At 49.0% G+C, this 22,023-nt stretch overlaps 2 protein-coding genes across 3 annotated transcripts in view; one reads left to right on the plus strand and one right to left on the minus strand.

Moving 5' to 3' along the window:
* The window catches only part of GAMT (guanidinoacetate N-methyltransferase), a 234,799-nt gene that overhangs the window by 89,085 nt on the left and 123,691 nt on the right, over window positions 1-22,023 (minus strand). The gene's annotated exons all lie outside the window — the stretch shown is intronic.
* APC2 (APC regulator of WNT signaling pathway 2) overlaps window positions 2,629-22,023 on the plus strand; it is a 61,709-nt gene continuing 42,314 nt past the window's right edge. The window contains exon 1 of the mRNA XM_081845978.1: window positions 2,629-2,842. Within this exon, the coding sequence (XP_081702104.1) occupies window positions 2,789-2,842 (54 nt within the window). The 5' untranslated portion in view covers window positions 2,629-2,788. The remainder of the gene's footprint in view (window positions 2,843-22,023) is intronic.

Raw genomic sequence — 22,023 nt, forward strand, 5'->3', positions numbered from 1 at the left:
GGTAATCTTCATATAATGGGGAGGGGGAGGGAAGGAACTGGAATAAAAGATCAGGCTAAGTACAAATTGAAAGCCAGGCGGAATAGCTCTGTCTTACAGGCCTTGCGGAAGGAGGTTAAATCCTGCAGGGCCCTGGTCTCATGGGACAGAGCATTCCACCAGGTCGGAGCCATCACTGAGAAGGCCCTGGCCCAGTGGAGGATAGTCTGACTTCCTTAGGGCCTGGGACCTCTAAAGTATGGTTATTCATGGACCTTAAGGTCCTCTGTGGGGCATGAAATGGAACACACTCAACAGGAAGCGAAACGTGTTCTTATTCCAAGGCAAAGTTCACAAACCAAAACACCTACTTCCGGGTTTGCAGCGTTCTTAATCCAAGTTGTTCATAAACTAAACTGTTCTTAAACCCATGGTACCATTCTAAGTGTTTTCTGAGCAGGCAAATGCCAGCTTTGCAGGTAGAAGAATGTCGGAAGACACCGGTTTATTTGTTTCATAAAATTTATAAGCTGCTGGAATGTATGTATATTTTTAAAAAGGCCCACAAAGTCATTTAGGAAAAAGATAAAACAGTAACAAGACCTTGAAAAAAGCTAAGTGTCGGCTGAAAGCAGGTTAAAACTCGCACCGACTGTCAAGAGTGCATGTAGGAGCCAGGCCCTGGGACCAGTAGGGCTTCGCAGGACTGGGGCCTTCCTAAGTTTGTTCTGGAGAGGCAAGGCACAGCCGCACAGGTGAGGCCGATTGGTAACTCGCTGCACCTGGTGGCAAGAGCCGGGAAGGGATATAAGGTCAGCATTTCCCTTCGGCTCTTTGCCACAGCAACACGTTTCCAGCCTTGCTGCGTTGGGCTTCTTGACTCCTTGCTTCTTGACCCTCGGACCCCTGACTTCGTGACTCCTTGCTTCTCGACCCTCGGACCCCTGACTTCGTGACTCCTTGCTTCTCGACCCTCGGACCCCTGACTTCGTGACTCCTTGCTTCCTGATCCTCAGACCCTGACTTCGTGACTCCCTGCTTCTCAACCCTCGGACCCTTGACTTCGTGACTCCTTGCTTCTTGACCCTCGGACCCCTGACTTCGTGACTCCTTGCTTCTTGATCCTTGGACCCTTGATTTCGTGACTCCCTGCTTCTCAACCCTCGGACCCTTGACTTCGTGACTCCTTGCTTCTTGACCCTGGGACCCCTGACTTCGTGACTCCTTGCTTCTTGATCCTTGGACCCTTGATTTCGTGACTCCTTGCTTCTCAACCCTCGGACCCCTGACTTCGTGACTCCCTGCTTCCTGACCCTCAGACCCTTGACTTCTTGACTCCCATTCCTGCTCCCACCCCGCCATCTTGCCCCTGGTCCCGACGTCCTCAGCCGGGACTTCGATCGCCCATAGACCGGACCATGACACCGATTTTCTAAGCATCTAGGGAGGCTTGCCTAAACCAAAAAACCTTCGTAGCAGGCGCTGAAAAGAGCGCCGCGGAGGCTCGGTGTCAAGTGGCAGGGAGTTCCAAAGCCGGAGTACCGCTACACAAAAGATTTGAGTCCTTAGAAATGTGGAGCAGGCGTTTTGTGGTGGCAGCAGCAGTTCCGCAGGTTGATTGGGCAAATAAAGGGTAAGGCCGATCCCAAATGGGGGGGGTTTCTATTCTAGCATTCTCAGTGTCCGGCCAGATGCCCCCAAGGAAAGCATTCCTCCCCCCAGCAGGATCTGAGTGCAAGAGAAACACAGGGCACCCCTGTGGGGCTAAGGAGCCCAGTTCTGCCCCCCCCTTGCCTGCAGAGCCGACAGCCCCTCACTCTTTTTCAAACATCCTCCTCTCTCCTTGGGAGACCTCTGGGCAGCCACAACTGCCTTCCTTGCTCTCTGAGCTGCCCCCAAAGAGAGGCACCTCTTCACACTGCCCCACAGGGGCCTGGCAAGCACCCCCTGGCCGGCCCCATAGGCCCCATTCACCCATGGAGCTTGCAGCCAGAGCTGCTGCAACTAACAACCTTGCAAGCCTTCCAGAGGCAGAGACGCCAGAGGGCAACAGAGGAGGGAGCGAAGGGAAGAGGGACAGAGGCCAGTGTTGACCATCATTCTGGCCACCCCAGGGTGGGTTAAAAGCCACTGACCACCGGCCCTTTCCCAGAGTTTTCAGGGAAGGGGCATCTCCAGGTCCACCTGGTGATGTCTTTGGCACAGGTGGGCGGGCATGAAAGCAGGGTCGTCCTTTGGAAAATGAAAATAATTTCTTCTATCTACCTAGCAACTATTACTGAAGTTCCTCGAATGCTTCAGTAGTAGTTGCAAGGTAGATAGAAGAAATTAGATTTATTGAGAATAAGTTTAATTATGAAAAAAAATGAGTGTTGGCAATAAGTAATATGAACTTGAAATATGGAATAGACGGGAAGTTGGGTCTTTAGCGTTAAGACCAGTAGATGTTTTATTGTTTGCCAAGAAAATTATGTGTCTATGGTTATTTTTGTAATTTGTGTGTAATGTGGTATTTGTGTTTTTTTCCTTGTTGTATAAATAAATAATAATAATAATAATAAGGAAAATAAAAATAAAATTTTCAGACTGCCTTGCAGCCGCCTCCTCCACCACCTCCTCCTCCAATATTCTCTCGGCTCCATTTCCCCCCCTAGCAACCCAGTGGACTGACTCTGCACCGCTCCCTAGCGCTCGCTGGAGAGCGCTGCCGCCTCCGTCCTTGCCAGAGCCAGCCAGCCAAGCCCATCTGCATCCATCAGAGAGGGAGGGGAGAACCAGCCAAACGGTGGCAGAGAATGCAGAGAACTACATGGGCTTGCTCTGGGTCCTGTCCTTACTCCATTCAACCTTCTTTGCTGATGAGGTAAGGCTCCTTCATCTTTTTCCTTTCGCTGCCTTTCTTCTTAAAGAGATGCACCTGTGTTTTCCAATAGGCTTTCTCTCCTGCTCTCAAACGATAGCCGTCGACGGCAAACAAAAAAGCTTCAATCTGTTTGTGTTTGTTTGTTTGTTTTTTCTAATGCATCCGCTGGCCCTCTCAGGTTGCGGGTTTATAAAACCAGGTACCAGCCCTTGGGGGGAACCGGGAGCCGAAAATGCAGGGTGCAAGCTGTGGAGGGTGGCAGGGACGGTTTTAATTTTGCAAGGTCCAGATTGCGGTTTTGAGCCTGGGTTTGTTCACGCTGCGGTGTTCCCCGGAGCCACAATCTCATTTCGGTTGTGCTACACCGACGTGTGTGTTTTAAACGATGGCCAATATTGTGTTTTAGTTGTTTCAGCCTCCTTTGGTGATAGATCGTTTGGCTGGCTGGCTATCTATCTCGCTGTCTGTTTATCTATCCATCTCGCTGTCGTCATTACAGACACACAAACACCCCCCTCCTTGCAAAAGGGACGAGGGACCAGTTTTCTGCATTTTTGTTGCCTAGTGATGACAACTCCAGACAAAGGTGTGTTGGCAGACATTTGGGGATGCAAGAGGCAGTGTGTGTGTCTCTCTCTGTGTGTAGATTTGATGTTGGTCCAAAATGGAGCGCCATTTTCCCCCACCGCCCCTTTCCAAAAGGCTTGGCCGGTTGGCTGACGTCCACAGGAAAGGCAAAAAGAGAGAGGCCAAAAAAGAACGTCTCTGAGTTTAGCCAAATGACACCAACGCCCTGGAAGAAAGAAAAAAACAAGCGAGCGTTCGGAATGGGTTTGCTGGATCCGTCCCAAAAAAACAGCCCATCTAATAGAGCGCTCTGTGTCCAGAAGTGGTTGGACACATGCCCTCTGGAAAAACTGATGCAGACAACAAAGACGGTAGAAGGAACGCCCCTGGTTTGCATCCCTGGCGTTTTTGCGGTAGACTGCCCTCGCCCAGGAGGCTCCATTTCGCTCTTGGAATGACTTTGCATGTTGTAAGGCTCAGAGCCGGGGATGTTGGATGCACAATAATAATAATAAAACAATGTGTGCTCTTTCAATTGCATCAATTGCATTATACGGAGTCGGTACCCCCATGGTTCCACCTATCTCAGTGCTGTCCGCACGGACTGGCAGCAGCTGTCCGGGGGTTTCAGGCAAGGGGGACCATCTGCATGCCATGGACCTTGCCTTAAAAATAAAGCAAGATTCTAGTCCTCATCGCTTTGAACGGCAAGGCCGAAATGAACAGAACGCTGCCTTAGACCATGGCTCCATCTAGTGCAATATTCCCCACACTGACTGGCAACAGCTCTCTAAGGTTTCAGGCGGGGGGGTGTGTGTGTGTGTGTGCCAATTGTGGAACCTGCCATGGATACTCTGCCACTTAGCTAAAGCCTCTTTACATGTACATTCAGCAGATATAAAGAAACAATCCTTAAACCATCCTTTATGATGTTTATATATGTGCTGGAAGCTGCCAAGATTGGCTAGGGAAACCCCAGCCAGGTGGATGGGGTATAAATAAAATTAGTATTTAACAACCACCCCTGTCAGGTAATCTAGTATTATTATCATCCATATTTTTTGGTGGGAAGGGAGAGACAAAGACCTGCCTCAAGCCATCCATTGTGAGTTCCAGACAGAGACAAGATTCGAACTCGGCACTTGCTGACTCTTAGGTCAATCTCTAGAGTCCTCGGTTCGGAACAGCAATCTGGTGCCATCCCCAAAGCAAACTGGTTTGTCTCCTGTTCCTTTCCACCACCCCAAAGATAACTAACATATTTTTTGCTCTATAAGACTCACTTTTTCCCTCCTAAAAAGTAAGGGAAAATGTGTGTGCGTCTTATGGAGCGGATGCAGGCTGCGCAGCGATCCCTCTTGCTGTTCTGGCTTCTGAGATTCAGAATTTTTTTCTTCTTTTCCTCCTCCAAAAACTAGGTGTGTCTTGTGGTCTGGTGCGTCTTATAGAGCGAAAAATACAGTAGATCCTACAGCAATCTCACCGGTTTCTAAGCTGATCGCAGGCCAGGAGGTTGTCAGGCAAGCCTTTGTCCCAAGGTTAGAGTTACCTGCAGGGACACTGGGGCAGATTTGTGCTCGCGTGAACTTCGAGGGGTTAGGAAAGGCGTGGGATTTATTTGTTAATTTAGGGTGGGGAGGACGAGAGGCTTGTGTTTGCTCTTTCCAGGAACTTTGGTAAGGACTTGTTGTTGTTGTTTAGTCGTTTAGTTGTGTCCTCCTCTTCGTGACCCCCTGGACCAGAGCACACCAGGCCCTCCTGTCTTCCACTGCCTCCCCCAGTTTGGTCAAACTCATGCTGGTCCCTTCGAGAACACTGTCCCACCATCTCGTCCTCTGTCGTCCCCTTCTCCTTGTGCCCTCCATCTTTCCCAACATCAGGGTCTTTTCCAGGGAGTCTTCTCTTCTCCTGAGGTGGCCAAAGTCTTGGAGCCTCAGCTTCAGGATCTGTCCTTCCAGTGAGCACTCAGGGCTGATTTCCTTCAGAATGGAGAGGTTTGATCTTCTTGCAGTCCATGGGACTCTCAAGAGTCTCCTCCAGCACCAGACATCAAAAGCATCCATTCTTCGGCGATCAGCCTTCTTGATGGTCCAGCTCTCCCTTCCATGCTTGGAAAGGACTGGCCTTTGTTAAATAGCCTGCGAGAAACCTTTCTGAACAATTGCTCTGATTGAAGACAGCAGATTCAGGAAGGGTTCTGAATAATAATAATAATAATAATAATAATAATAATAATAATAATGAATTTTTATTTGTACCCTGCCCTCCCCAGCCGGAGCCGGGCTCAGGGCGGCTAACATCATAACAGACTGCCTTATCCCCTATCTAGCTCTGCACAGACTGGCAGCAGCGCTCCAGAGTTCCAGGACGGAGACATTCACTGCATCCCAAACGTCAAAGGATTTGGTATGCAAGTGTAAAGTCAAAAAAGGGTTTGCTTTCAGAGAGCTAACCGCCTTCTGAGTAGCCTATCCCCTATGTTGCTTTGGGCGGATCTCAGATATAGGGAGCAGGTCTGGAAGGCGAGATACCCAAAGCCCTCAGTCGCTCATCCAGAGTTGCGACAGGCCGCCTCTTCTCTTGAGGTGGAGATTCTTCTGTGTCCGCCTCTCCAGGATAACCCAGTACAGTGGTACCTCGGGTTAAGTACTTAATTCCTTCCAGAGGTCCGTTCTTAACCTGAAGCTGTTCTTAACCTGAAGCACCACTTTACCTAATGGGGCCTCCTGCTGCTACCGCGACGCCAGAGCACGATTTCTGTTTTCAGCTCTTAATCCGAGGTACTATTTCTGGGTTAGCGGAGTCTGTAAGCTGAAGCGTCTGTAACCCGAGGTACCACTGTACAGAGATGCAAAAGAGCACTCCATCCCCAGTGGAGACGGATGGGAAGGAACCGGGGACTCATACAGAGAGGCTGGTGAGGAGAAGAGATGGATTTGCAGTGCAAGAGTCCCTTGTATGTGGTTAGGACAGAGGGACTTGCGCCGAGAGCCACCTCTGTACACAGAGGCCGACCAGAGTGCAGCAGGGACTCACGCAGAGAGGCAGCGGCCGCCCTCCTTTAGCACTTGAGGTGCGTACATTAACCCCTTCCCCGCTGAGAGACACGCACACTTTTTATAATTTAAAAAACAAAAACCCAGAAGGCTAATCGCCGAAGAATGGATGCTTTTGAATTCTGGTGCTGGAGGAGACTCTTGAGAGTCCCATGGACTGCAAGAAGATCCAACCTCTCCATTCGGAAGGAAATCAGCCCTGAGTGCTCACTGGAAGGACAGATCCTGAAGCTGAGGCTCCAAGACTTTGGCCACCTCATGAGAAGGGAAGACTCCCCGGAAAAGACCCTGATGTTGGGAAAGATGGAGGGCACAAGGAGAAGGGGACGACAGAGGATGAGATGGTGGGACAGTGTTCTCGAAGCCACAAACATGAGTTTGACCAGACTGCAGGAAGACAGGAGTGCCTGGCGTGCTCTGGTCCAGGGGGTCACGAAGAGGCGGACACAACTAAATAACAACAAGCTTGCCGGGACCCCCTTTACCTTCCTCCTTCCTTCCCAGAATTGTTTCTTTAATAGGTTTTTTTTGGGGGGGGTTCTGTTTTACTCCTCCCACCATCCTTTCCATGACCTTCTCCTCTTCCCCATCCTCTAGCAGGCTGTCTGGATCCTGCCCTCCTCCTCTGGAGGGGAGCTCTAGGCAAAGCTGGGTACCAGTCAGGCCCGGTTGCCATGGTGACCCCATCCTCTGTGTGTGTGTGTGATGGGAGGGGAATGTGTCTGTCTGTGTGATGATATATTGATTCCTCTGCTCCTATCCAGCAATTGCATTGACCTTGCCTCCCAGTTGTCAAACTGGGATATGTTTCCTCTTAGCAGGACATGAGAGGGAAGGTGGGAGGGGGCCGCTTTGTTTCTCCCCCCCTGGGGCCTCTTTGTTTGCCAGAGTTGGGTTTCCTCTTTCTCGCCTCCCCTCCTTTAATCTCCTCCTGCGCTCTGGATCTTGACTGAAATTTCAATTAGCAGGAACTGGTAACAACAGCCTGTTTGTTTAACCCCCCTGGGGGGTTTGCAGGGTGTGAGTGTATAGGGGGGGGCACAGCGGGAGAGACTAGCCCCTCTCTCCTTCCCCTGGAAAATCTCCAGGCCCTAAAAGATTCAGCCACTAAAGCGTGTGTGTGTGTGTGTGTGTGTGTGTGTGTGTGTGTGGTTTTTTTTTTTTTCATTTTCAGGCCCTTTCCCTTTCCAATTCTTGCTCAGTTTTCTTCCTCCTCTCCCTTCTTTTTTTCTTCCCCTTTCATTTAAATTCCTCTCCCTTTTTTGCATTTTAATTCCCTTCCTCCTTTCCCACAAGATCTCCTCTAGATGTTTCTTCTTTTTCTTTTAAAAGTTATTGCCTCCCCTGTTAAAACAAAAAAAAAAAAAACCAGGACAGCTTCCAAGAATCCAAAACCAGTAGAACAGAGAATAATAATAATAATAATTAATAATAATATGATAAAGCAGCTGAATAAATCCAGACTAGATCCAGATTAGATCAGATTTAATTCCTTTAGGATATTTTTTCTCTCTCTCTCCTTCTCCCTCTCTCTCTTTCCTTTCATCTTAATGATTCCTGCTCTTTGTTTTTCACTAACTTAGTTCTTTCGTTTTGATGTTCTTCCTTTTTCTTTGGGGCCCCCGTGTCCAACTTTCACAGAGTCGTGGAATGGGGGACCCCCAAAGGCCATCCAGTCTAACCCCCTGAAGTACAGGAATCAAAGCTAAAGACTCCATGAGAATTGGCCGCCCAAATTCTGTTTGGAATCTTCCAGTAAAGGACACTCTGCCCCTTTCTGAGTCCAGTCTACTGCTGAATGGCCCTTAGCCTCAGAAAGTTCTTTCCTAATGTTTCATTGGAATCTCTTTTTTTTGTCACTTGAAGCCATTGGATCTGGTCCCTCCCTCTGGACTCAGAGTAGAGCCCTTGAAATGAAAGAATATGACTAACCGTAACAGCACTAGTTAGGTTTAGCCTTGGTGGGTCTTCCTTCCTTCCTTCCTTCCTTCCTTCCTTCCTTCCTTCCTTCCTTCCTTCCTTCCTTCCCCCTCTCTCCTTTCTTTCTTTCTTTCTTTCTTTCTTTCTTTCTTTCTTTCTTTCTTTCTTTCTTTCCTTCCTTCCTCCCTTCCTCCCTTCCTCCCTTCCTCCCTTCCTCCCTTCCTCCACCCTCTCTCCTTCCCTCCATCCCCCCCTCTCTCTTTCTCTCTGGGGTGTATGTGTGTGCTTCAGTTTTCTGCATATTTCCAAGAAATATTTTTACTCTATTGAGCCAGTATAGAAAGTAAACATTCCATCAATATATGTTTATTTTGTAGGGGGCTTTAAATAACCCCCCACATCCCTAAATATTTGATTATGTTGATCGACGTTAAGGTATTGCTTAACAAACTATTGCTTTAACACTGAGAAATGCAATGTTTCCATTTAACTTTTTTTTTTAAGCAATAAAAAACCCCACAATCCTGGGAATCGTAGTTCCCCCGCTCACGGAGCTACAATTCCCAGCACCCTTAGCAAATGGAAGTGTCCTTTGATGAGGGAAGCAATAATCTAGAAGCAAATCAGAAGCATTACGGTTTTCTAAAACCAAAAGAAAACCAATCGATAGTGTCTAACGTCAGTCCGAGAACCATTTAAATTAATGGGCAGGCTTAGGTCAATTTCAATAGGTCTACTCTGAGTCGGATAACCCTTTTTCTTTGTTGGCTGTTTTAATGCCCTTCTGTTTAATATACACTTCCTCCCCTCCTGTTCTATAATTTCATTTTAACGCTCGTGATTTTCTTCTTTTAACTCTCCCAGTGTTTTTCTCTTTCATCTAATATGACACGTTAGATATGTGATGCTGGCTTGGCCCCGGGGGTGACAGATGGGATCTCCTTCCAGGCTGTTAATCTCCCCAGAACATCTGGGTTGATAACTAAGACCCCTGAGACTGTAGTTTAATATGTTCACTCAATCTCCTCCCCAGCCACAAATTTAATTCCAAATTCTGCATTTTGGCAGGGAGACGTAAGGCACAAATGTCCCTATCAATTTATTTATTTATTGGTTGGGGGAGGAGAAGGGGGGTGTCTCTCCTGTTCCTTTTGAATCTCAAAACCTGGGTGCTTTTGCAGTAGGTTTCTGAGCACAATTCAAAGGGTTGGTGCTGACCTTGAAAGCCCTAAACGGTCCAGGCCCAGTATACCTGAAGGAGCATCTCCAACTAGGGTCCATCTCCCAAGGGTCTTCTGGCGGTTCATTCCCTGCAAGAAGCGAGGTTACAGGGAACCAGGCAGAGGGCCTTCTCGGTGGTGGCGCCCGCCCTGTGGAACGCCCTCCCATCAGATGTCAAGGAGATAAACAACTATCTGACTTGTAGAAGACATCCCAAGGCAGCCCTGTTTAGGGAAGTCTTTAATGTTTGAAGTTTTATTCTGTTTTTAATGTTCTGTTGGGAGCCGCCCAGAGTGGCTGGGGAAACCCAGCCAGATGGGCGGGGTAGAAATAATAAAATATTATTATTAGGGGATGATCTCTCCACAATCCACAATTCCCTTTTTTAGGCTGAGAACAATGAGGACTGGAATCTTGCCTGCACTTGGAGAGTAGGGCCACGGCCCCTCCACCCCCTTAATCCTGAATTTATTTTACTCTTATGTAGGATTTGCCAAGTGAAAGCTTTTAATGTTTGATGTTTTGTTGTGTTTTTAATATTTTGTTGGGAGCTGCCCAGAGTGGCTGGAGAAACCCAACCAGATTGGCAGGGGGTATAGATCATCATCATCATATTACAATGGTTAAAACAACAACAACAACAACAACAACAACAACAACAACAACAACAACAACAACAAAACAATGCCACTCCAACCCAAATCCTCTAATTCTTCACCAGAGTTTTGGCATGCAGGAATCTGCCTTGTACGCAGAGTCAGACTTTTTGATTCTTCTGGGTCAGAGAAGGAACGATCCCATCACTTGGTCCCTTTTTTAGTCGATTCAACCCGGGATCTTCTGCATGCAAGACAGCTGACCAGCCCCTGAGCTTAAAGCTCTTGTCAATTACTGTTGTTGTTTAGTTGTTTAGTCGTGTCCAACTCTTCGTGACCCCCTGGACCAGAGCACGCCAGGCCCTCCTGTCTTCCACTGCCTCCTGCAGTTTGGTCAGACTCATGTGGCTTGGAGAACACTGCCCCACCATCTCATCCTTCGTCGTCCCCTTCTCCTTGTGACCTCCATCTTTCCCAACATCAGGGTCTTTTCCAGGGAGTCTTCTCTTCTCATGAGGTGGCCAAAGTCTTGGAGCCTCAGCTTCAGGATCTGTCCTTCCAGTGAGCACTCAGGGCTGGTTTCCTTCCGAATGGAGAGGTTGGATCTTCTTGCAGTCCATGGGACTCTCAAGAGTCTCCTCCAGCACCAGAATTCAAAGGCATCCATTCTTCGGCAATCAGCCTTCTTTATGGTCCAGCTCTCACTTCCATACATCACTACTGGGAAAACCAGAGCTTTTACTATATGAACCTTTGTTGGCAAGGTGATGTCTCTGATTTTTAAGATGCTGTCTAGGTTTCTCATCGCTTTTCTCCCAAGAAGCAGGCGTCTTTTAATTTCATGGCTACTATCACCATCTGCAGTGATCATGGAGCCAAAGAAAGTAAAATCTCCCACTGCCTCCATTTCTTCCCCTTCTATTTGCCAGGAGGTGATGGGACCAGTGGTTTAAAAATCCATCCCCTCTTCCCAGGGAACTTTGGGAACAGGGATGTCGCAAATGCTCTCAGCACTCAGACCAAACTACCGTTCCCATGATGAATTGAGGGGGAAGCCTTGGCTGTTCAAAGTGGGCAAGACCGTTTTAAATTTATAGGGAACCTTAGGGATATTTGATGCCTGCTCTGTCCAGGGTGCTGAAAGAATTCTAGCTCATCCCCCTTGAACTCTGCAGACTTTGAAGGACTTGCGAAAAGTCACCCAAATGGAAATTCTCCCTGCCCTCTTTTTATGGACCCAGGTAGACCCTCTGTTGTTGCTTTTTTAACTATATATTTATAGGCTGCCAACACAGCTGTTGCAATCGGTGGGTCCCTGTCCAATGTAGGCCCATTGAAAGGGAATGACCTGGGTCCTTTCAATGAGTCTACTCTGAATCCAATCCAGTAGGAGACTACGTGTGGTCTCCGCAAAGGGGTTGGTGACTTTAATTTGCCTACAGCTTAAAATAACTGAAGTGGGGAGGGTGGGTGATCTGAGAGAGATCTCTGGGATCTAGAGTTTCCCTGGCACTGCCTTGAGCCAAAACTTTCCCCAAGAGCGTTTATGACATTAATACATAATGAATAGTCAGCCTTAAAATAGACTTGACCTCCAATGACTATCTTGGTTTTCTACATTTTTCTTTTAGAGGGTTGGAACCTCGCACACACACTAAAAAGAAGGAAATTTTACTTTTCTTCTTTGGCGATCCCTCGTAGCCGAGTAAGACTGTCTTCCATAAACACGGTTTTAACAATGAGTCCGTAAGTGACTGTGGAGGCCAATTCTGGATCCACACGTCCTTCCACGGTGGGGACATTGGTTTCCATGTGGGAGTTGATCCTGGTGAGGGTTTGCCAAGTGTGCCTTCCTCCTAGCACGTTTCTCCTTCGTGTCCTGAGTTCGAGTGTCTTCAAAGCCCATGACGCCATTGGTAAAGGTTCTCCAACTGGTTCACTCACAGGCCAGTGTTTTCCAGTTGTTGGTGTTTATACTACATTTTTTTTAAAGATTTGCCTTGAGAGAGTCTTTGAACCTCTTTTGTTGACCGCCAGCATTACGCATAGTGATGTATGGAAGTGAGAGCTGGACCATCAAGAAGGCTGATCGCCGAAGAATGGATGCTTTTGAATTCTGGTGCTGGAGGAGACTCTTGAGAGTCCCATGGACTGCAAGAAGATCAGACCTCTCCATTCTGAAGGAAATCAGCCCTGAGTGCTCACTGTAAGACAGATCCTGAAGCTGAGGCTCCAATACCACCTTATGAGAAGAGAAGACTCCCTGGAAAAGACCCTGATGTTGGGAAAGGTGGAGGGCACAAGGAGAAGGGGACGACGGAGGACAAGATGGTGGGACAGTGTTCTCAAAGCCACCAGCGTGAGTTTGACCAAACTGCGGGAGGCAGTGGAAGACAGGAGTGCCTGGCGTACTCTGGTCCAGGGGGTCACAAAGAGGCGGACAGACAAAACGACTAAACAACAACAAAGCAAGCATTACGCTTTCCATTTTTAAGTTCAGAATAGAGCAGTTGCTTTGGAAGATGATAATCGTGCATGCAAACACCATGACCAGTCCAATGAAATTGATGTTGAAGAATCATTGCTTCGACACGGGTGATCTTTGCTTCTTCCAGTACCCTGGCATTAGTTCACCCGTCTTCCGAAGCAATTCTCTGCCCTTTTCCCCATCCCATCTCTCTTCTCCCCCAACGTTCTCCATGGATATGGGGCAGCGAGTGAGAATGGGCAGAAAGGGGTTCTAACAGAGTCCACATCATGCTTTCAAAGCATATCCTTTAAAGCCCAGGCATTTAGAAAGTTCGTAGGGGTTTTAATTTGTTTCAGTCTGTTTTTCTTTTGGTTTTTAGCCTGTACACTTTAACTTAAGGGTGCAATTTTATTTTATTTTAGTGAGACTCTTATTCTCTTATCCCTTTTCGTCACTCGCTCGGAGGGCTTTCGGTGTATGTGGGTTTTATGGTATATAATAAACATGCACTCCCCTACGCACACAAAGAACCACGGGAACTGTAGTTTTCCCACCCACCCCTCGGAGGAAGCTGCAATTTGCAGTGCGCAGGACAAAACTATAGTTTCCAGGATCCTTTTGACAGGTGGAAAAACCGATGCGCTGGGATGTGCTTTCGATGTATGGCGCAGATTAAAATCTTGACCGATGAGGGCAGGGAGACGTCTGCCACCCATTATTTTCTCTGCCACCTCCCCCCACCCCACTTAAAAAAATTAAAAATAAATCTGAGCTCCCGAGTCAAAACCAACTCAAAATGGAAGGCTGGCTTCTGCAGTTCAGCTGTGTTGGGGCATACCATTATCTATCTATCTATCTATCTATCTATCTATCTATCTATCTATCTATCTATCTATCTATCATTTTTTGGGAGGGGGGATACAGGGAAAGAGAGACTCTCTGCCTGCCCCCCTCTCTCTCTCTCTCTCTCTCTCTCTCTCTCTCTCTCTCTTTGTGTGTGTGTGTGTGTGTGTGTGTGTGTGTGTGTGTGTGTATGTATATATATCCATCATCTTGGAAGCTATTGGCTGTCGCCATGGTTACACAAGAGCATGTTCTGGGCTGCTATTGGCTGGTGTCAGCCCTCTGTTGCTTTCCTCCCCATCTATTCCCCCCTCCCTTTAAAAAAACCCTCTCTGATTTATTCACTGTATGGGACAAGTCACTAGGGACTCCAATGCAAGATGAATGAGGCTTTGAAGAAAGGTAGCTAGCCTTTTGTCTCCATGGGGGTGGGGAAGGAAAGGAAAGGTTATTTATTTATTTTGAGGCGTCTCCAGCCCCCCGAACTCCCCCCTCTCTCTCTGATTTTAAAAGGGCAAATTCCACACACCCAACCCCCCCCCCCAAATCTGTCTCCTCTACAAAACGAAAACACGGTGCATTTAAACAAGGGGAGGGGTGATTCTGCAAAACTGCTCCCTGGGGGCGATTTGAGGCGGCTGGAGGGCAACCACCTCCAAAAAAACAACCCCAAAAGAGTTTCGGTTTTGTTTATAAGGCCTCGTTTCCAAGGCCTTGGTGTACCCCGTGGTTAGAGCTCTGTGCTGATAACGGCAAGGTTGCAGGTTTGATCCCCGTCAGGGACAGCTGCCTATTCTTACATTGCAGGGGTTGGGCTAGATATAATAATAGTAATAATTAATAATAATAATTTATTATTTGTCCCTGCCCATCTGGCTGGGTTTCCCCAGCCACTCTGGGCGGCTTCCAACAAAGACCAAAAATACACTAAGATGTCACACATTAAAAACCTTCCTGCCTTCAGATGTCTTCTGAATGTCAGGTAGTTGTTTATCTCTTTGACATCTGATGGGAGGGCGTTCCACAGGGTGGGTGCCACCACCGAGAAGGCCCTCTGCCTGGTTCCCTGTAGCTTTGTTTCTCGCAGTGAGGGAACCGCCAGAAGGCCCTCGGCGCTGGACCTCAGCGTCCAGGCTGAACGATGGGGGTGGAGATGCTCCTTCAGGTATACTGAACTGAGGCGTTTAGGGCCTTCAAGGTCAGCCCCAACACTTTGAATTGTGCTTGGAAACGTCCTGGGAGCCAATGTAGGTCTTTCAAGACCGGTGTTATGTGGTCTCGGCGGCCGCTCCCAGTCCCCAGTCTAGCTGCCACATTATGGATTAGTTGTAGTTTCCGGGTCACCTTCAAAGGCAGCCCCACGTAGAGCGCATTGCAGTAGTCCAAGCGGGAGATAACCAGAGCATGCACCACTCTGGCCAGACAGTCTGCCGGCAGGGAGGGTCTCATCCTGCATACCAGATGGAGCTGGTAGACAGCTGCCCTGGACACAGAATTGGCCTGCGCCTCCATGGAATGGGGTCCCTTCCGACCCAATACTTCAATTCGAGATACTGTTGAGCCACATAAGAACTCCCCCAGAGGCCATCATAGCCTATTGGCCGAGGAGAATGACATCTGTGGCTCAACAATGTCTTTTTAGAGCGGGGTTGTTGTTTTTTTGCCACTTTGAGGGAGGATGACGTGGTTAGAGCGAGATGTTTGCGGAGGAAGCTGATGAGCAATTGAGAGAGTGGGAAGAGAGGAGAGGTGTGTGGTTTTCCCCCTCGTGTCTCCTATTGCCACGATGTGTGGGTGATTGGTTGGCAAACCGGTACAGTGGCAGGTGGAACGAAGACCTGCGGAACTCACCGTCACAAGATTCCAGGGGCAAACATGTGCCTTTTCGCCTCTCTGTTTTTCCCACCTCTCTTTCGGACATCTCCGCCTCTCTCTCACTGTTCCTCTCCCTCTCTGGGCGCCCATGAAATCAGGTGCATGGGATGATGATGATAAAAAAATTATTTATACCACGTCCATCTGGCTGGGTTTCCCCAGCCACTCTGGGCGGCTTCCAAAAAAATATTAAAATACTGTAATACATCAAGCATTAAAAGCTTTCCTAAACAGGGCTGCCTTCAGATGTCTTCTAAAAGTCTGGTAGTTCTTTTTCTCTTTGACATCTGGTGGGAGGGCGTTCCACAAGGCGGGTGCCACCACCAAGAAGGCCTTCTGCCTGGTTCCCTGTCACTTGGCTTCTCGCAGGGCTTCTCAGTGTCCGGGTAGAACGATGGGGGTGGAGATGCTCATTCAGATATACTGGACTGAGGATTCTGCAAATCGGGCCTAGCCGTCTCCTTTCTCTCACCTGCTCCCTTTGTTTCTTAAGGGTTGGTCAGATTCAAGGAGGAGAAGTCTGTCAAGATAGCGCAAGGGGCTCAGGGGAGCCTCTGTGTGCCAGCGCAGTCTATCTTGGAATGGCCGGTGCTCAGGACAGAGAGAAAACAGCTGCAGGCTCTGTTTGCAGCCGTCCCAGTGTGGAGAAGGGCCTGGTCTTAAACAGAAAGGCTTCATTTGAGAAGGTGGAATCGCAGCACTTGGGCTCAGTGAGATACACCTGGAAATCTGGGGCAGAGGCACATCATAATAATAATAATAATAATAATAATAATAATAGCACTGGGCCCATCACCTCCCGGCAAATAGAAGGGGAAGAAATGGAGGCAGTGAGAGATTTTACTTTCTTGGGCTCCAGGATCACCGCAGATGGTGACAGCAGTCACAAGATTAAGAGATGCCTGCTCCTTGGGAGAAGAGCAATGACAAACCCAGACAGTATCTTAAAAAGCAGAGACATCACTTTGCCAACAAAGGTCCATATAGTTAAAGCAATGGTTTTCCCAGTAGTGATGTATGGAAGTGAGAGCTGGACCATAAAGAAGGCTGGACCATAAAGACCCTGATGTTGGGGAAGATGGAGGGCACAAGGAGAAGGGGACGGCAGAGGACGAGATGGTGGGACAGTGTTCTCGAAGCTGCCAGCATGAGTTTGACCAAACTGCGGGAGGCAGTGGAAGACAGGAGTGCCTGGCGTGCTCTGGTCCAGGGGGTCACGAAGAGTCGGACATGACTAAACGACTAAACATTATTATTATTATTATTATTATTATTATTATTATTATTATTATTCTATACCTGGGGGTCTCAGAGCAGTTCACAGAATAAAATCAAGATATCAAACTACAGAATGCATAGTAAAAATAAAAACAACAACCCAGTAGACTCCCCCCCCCAAAAAAAAACACATTTTAAAAGGGAATAGGATGTAAATCGGAGCAACCAAAGGCCTGGTTAAAAAGGAACGTTTTTGCCTGTATAATGAAGGCCCCAGGCGAACTTCCCTGGGGAGAGCATTCCACAGACGGGGAGCCACTGCAGAGAAGGCCCCGTTCTCGTGTTGCCACCCTCCGGATCTCTCGAGGAGGAGGCACATGAAGGAGGGCCTTAGAAGATGATCTCAGGGTCCGGTTGGTTCATATGGAAACAGGCGGTCCTTGAGGTCTAAGCTGAGGTTGCAACTTAGTCTGTCTCATAAGTTAAGTGCGTCATCTTAGAGAGCCTTTCATTTTCTTTCCATGTCTTCTAAAAAGCAAATCCTTTAGTTAATATTCTTGTTTCCACACAGTCTATTCCACACAGTCGTTTTCCTATTTCACTTGCTATCAGTCATGTGACGGTTCTTCTTGAGGACTAGCGACTTAACTTCTTCAGAAGCTGCTGAATTACAACTTATCACCAAACTCAAAACCATGGAGAAACCTGGTCTGAACAAAGACCTTGGATTCTTATCTCATTATACATGACAAAGCCATTTTTCACCTTTTCACCCCTTGCTTTTTCCTGTAAGACCTATTGCAGTCGTTAAGAGTCGTCAACAGGCTCGTCACAGCCATCTGCCAATCACCCATTCCCACCACCCTTCTGAGTAATACCCCTCCCCACCTTCTCACTATATAGAAGGGTCTGGAAACTTCTGTTTCAGTGTATCTGAAGAAGTGTGCATGCACACGAAAGCTCATACCAAGAACTGACTTAGTTGGTCTTTAAGGTGCTACTGGAAGGAATTTGTTTTGTTCTTGACAACAGTTCTCCTTGAGGACTAGCGACTTAACTTCTGCGGGAAGGGCCGTCGCTGGGGGCCAAGGCCTCCATCCGTGCGGAAGGTGGCAGGTTCAAACCCTGGCGTCTCCAAGTAGGGTTGGGGACGCCCCCCCTGCGCAAAACTCTGGCAAGCTTCTGCCAGCCAGTGCAGACAGCATGGGGCTCGATGGACCAGGCATGAGGTGGTCCTGAGATTTCCCTCTAGGAGCACGTGCTAAAACGTGTGTGTAGCTCAGCTCGGGAGAATCAGCTTCTGATGCCCACACACGCGTGTGACAGCGCTGCCATGTGCCGGCTAGGCCCTGGGCAGAGACACATGGATCTGTGGGCTTAGAGACGCGAGGTGGGCAGCCGCGGACCGCCGCTGCAGCCGCTGGTTTGCGGAGAGCAGCCGCCACAGCCTTTGCTTCAACTCCCTTCTCCCTCGGAAATCCTTGCACAGATAAATCGTCGTCGCTGCCCTGGGGGAAAAGGCCCACAATCTGGACTCTGTTGACAGCGAGTGCCATCTCCTAGCTGAGTACTCCTCAGAGTAGATCCATTGAAACGAAGGAGCCTCAGGCATTCATTCCCGACGGGCCTGCTCTGAGGAAGGCGAACAATTCGGACCTATTTTCCAAGGACAGTCCCAGATTTATAGACGCCGCCCCGGTTTCTGATTTATTTATTTTTAACAATGCTTTTTCGGATTAATGCATTTCACTGATTTCGCACTCATCCTGACGTTTCATAGCTTGACTTCCTTCCCCCTCTTTCCGCGGTTTCTTAAATTCATTTTTAATATCTTCTGCATATCCCGATTAACTGTATGTCTTCTAAAGGTTGTATAGTTACTTTTCTCCTTGGCTCTGGGGTTGTGTAACTCCATCCCCTCCAACATTTCCCCAATGAAAAGAGGGACGTCCTAAGGGATGTGGGTGGCGCTTGTGGGTTAAACCACAGAGCCTAGGACTTGCTGATCAGAAGGTCGGCGGTTCAAATCCCCGCAATGATGGGGTGAGCTCCCGTTGCTCGGTCCCTGCTCCTGCCAACCTAGCAGTTCCAAAGCACGTCAAAGTGCAAGTAGATAAATAGGTACTGCTCCGGTGGGAAGGTAAACGGCGTTTCCGTGCGCTGCTCTGGTTCGCCAGAAGCGGCTTAGTCCTGCTGGCCACATGACCCGGAAGCTGTGCGCCGGCTCCCTCGGCCAGTAAAGCGAGATGAGCACTGCAACCCCAGAGTCGTCCACGACTGGACCTAACGGTTAGGGGTCCCTTTACCTTTAAGGAAATACAGGACGTTGCGGGATCAAATCAGAAACTGGGACAGCTTCTGTAAATCCAGGACTTTCCTCTGAAAATAGACAGCAGTGTAGCCTGGGATGCCTGGTTCCTCCCCTCCGAATTTTGTGCCCGGGTCCCCAGCTCCCTGCTATGCCACTGTTTCCCAGTAAGGCTAGGAAGCAAACTCCAGATCTAAAGGCCTGGACGGATGCTGTGTGATCTAACTCTGTATACGAGTTACATCATTGTAATTTTAATAGATCGTTATCAATCCAGGAGCCGAAAAGCCTGTGTTATTGACACGCTCTGAAAGCGATGGAAAGTGCTGAGATTGCGGGGTGGCAATTGGAGAAAGGGGGGGTTCTTCTCACAGCTATTTGGTTCGATACACCCACCACGTGACTTGTCATTGGCAGGCGAGGACCCCACGAAGGAGACAAACACCTCTCCTGTATCCCCCCTTGCCTTTAAACCACGGATAATGCCCTCCGTCTAAAACAATTTCTTTCCTTAAGAAAAAATGGGGACGTTGCATGCCTGTGGGGACCCCAAGCCCACAGAGACCTCCAAGAAGACCACCGAGGGGGCTGTGGAACCGAGGAGTGGAGGAATTCGCAGGAATTGACAGCCTGAGGTCAGAGGTTGGGGTCCCACGGGGGACCCGGCTGGCGTTTGTGAGTAAGGGGTCTTCATTGTCTCTGTTTCCTCCGTTTGATGTTCTCCGTGATTCTCCTTTTCCGTAAGAATAACCTTGGAGAGATTTGGGGGGGGGAGGGGGTGTTCCAAGAGACCCCAGGTGCGCTTGTGGGGAAGAAAGAGTTGTGGGGAAGATGGAGAAAAAAAGGGGGGCAGTGGGGAGGCCACAAAGGCAGCGAGGAGCCCCCAGAAGTGGCAAGAGAAAGAAAGGCGGCAGCGGAACGGAGTCCGCTCTGAGAGAGACAGGGAGACAAAGGGATGAAAGGAAGACCGAGTTGGGTGATGGCAGGGTGGGCCAGAAAGAGACAAAAGGGGGCTCCGTTCTTTGTAAAAACCGACTGTGGCCAATGATCTGTGGGGACGCCGATTTAGAAAAAGGGGGAAGAGAGGGGTTTGCGAACCTACCTGCGCTAACCTGGTCTCCAGGTGATGGCAGGGAGTAGGCTTAAATCTCCAGGTTGGGAGAATGTGTCTTTAATTTTCAAATAGATTTATAAGACAAAAAGCAGAGGCATCACCTTGCCAACAAAGGTCCGTATAGTTCAAGCTCTGGTTTTCCCAGTAGTGATGTATGGAGGTGAGAGCTGGACCATAAAGAAGGCTGATCGCCAAAGGATGGATGCTTTTGAATTCTGGTGCTGGAGGAGACTCTTGAGAGTCCCATGGACTGCAAGAAGATCCAACCTCTCCATTCTGAAGGAAATCAGCCCTGAGTGCTCACTGGAAGGACAGATCCTGAAGCTGAGGCTCCAAGACTTTGGCCACCTCAGGAGAAGAGAAGACTCCCTGGAAAAGACCCTGATGTTGGGAAAGATGGAGGGCACAAGGAGAAGGGGACGGCAGAGGGCGAGATGGTGGGACAGTGTCCTCAAACAACATGAGTTTGACCAAACTGCGGGAGGCAGGGGAAGACAGGAGGGCCTGGCGTGCTCTGGTCCAGGGGGTCACGAAGAGTCGGACAGGACTAAACAACAAAAAGATTGTGGATGCAGCTTGCAGGATTCAGCCCGGCAGACTGGGTGCAGATTATTGCCTAGACTCTGTCTCTCTTCTCCTACCTTCCCTGTCCCAATTAACCTCCGTCTCCAGAGATTAGCGAAGGGAGGGAGTGGCGAGGAAGAGAAAGAACTGGGCTGGGCACGAGGGGAAGAGTGGGTTCTGCGTCTCTGTGTGTCTTTGGCATGGGGCATGGCCCAGGCGACATCGCCAGGGGGTCACCCCTAAGTCTTGTGCTTGGGACTCAGGGTCCGAGATGGGTGAGCCTACGGCCGACCAGCTTGCAACAAACAGTCGCTGGGTTATATTTGTAGGTGAGGGGAGATGATGGGTCTCAGACCCTCGGGGAGTTAGGGGCTCGCCCTGCCTATGAAGACAGGGGCTCCCTATAGACAAAATGGGGCGCTGCCCCACTTTGAGTCAGACCCACGGTCCCATCTGGCTGCTCTGCCCCCTTTCTGGAGATGATACGGTGGGAGGGGGGTCACCCCTGGGCCCTCCTGAAGGCAAGTCAGTTGCTCTTCAAATGAGACGGGGTCTCCTCCCCACAAATAGAACCCAAGACGCTAGTCCTCATGGTTCTGAGCAAGAAGCAAATAGGAATCTTGTGCTGTTAATCAGCGTGGCCGACCATTTGACCATTTGACTGACAGATTTGGGTAGGGGGTCTTCCCAGCCCTGCCTCGGGTGTAAGGGGAGGGGCAGTACCTCTGGTGGGGGGGGCACGTACCTCTGGTGGGGGGGGGCTCCCGGAAGCAGCCACAATCCTGGGAAACGGCTTCCAGTGGCCGACTAAACCAGGCGAGGGGAGCACATGGTATCTCAGGCCTTCTCGGTGGTGGCACCCACCCATCAGATGTCAAGGAAATAAGCAACTATCTGACTTTTAGAAGACATCTGAAGGCAGCCCTGTTTTGGGAAGTTTTCGACGTTTGATGTTTTATCGCTTTTTTAATATTCTGTTGGGATCCGTTCAGAGTGGCTGGGGAAACCCAGCCAGGTGGGCGGGATATAAATAACAAATTATTATTATTATTATTATTATTATTATTATTATTATTATTATTATTATTATTATTATTATTATTCCAAGAGGGTTTGTGCACGATGAGCGACAATGTTTAGTCCTTGGGCGTCTACCAGCTCCATTTGGTATGCAGGATGAGACCCTGCCTGCCCACAGACTTTCTGGCCAGAGTGGTGCATGCTCTGGTTATCTCCCGCTTGGACTACTGCCATGCGCTCTCCGTGGGGCTACCTTTGAAGGTGATCTGGAAACTGCAATTAATCCAGAATGCGGCAGCCAGACTGGGGACTGGGAGTGGCTGCCGAGACCACATAACACCTGAAAGAGCTACATTGGCTCCCAGGACGTTTCTGAGCACAATTCAAAGTGTTGGTGCTGACCTTTAAA

The sequence above is a fragment of the Podarcis erhardii genome, assembly GCF_964252035.2.
Source record: "Podarcis erhardii genome assembly, chromosome: 18".
In the NCBI taxonomy this organism is placed as follows: Eukaryota; Metazoa; Chordata; class Lepidosauria; order Squamata; family Lacertidae; genus Podarcis; species Podarcis erhardii.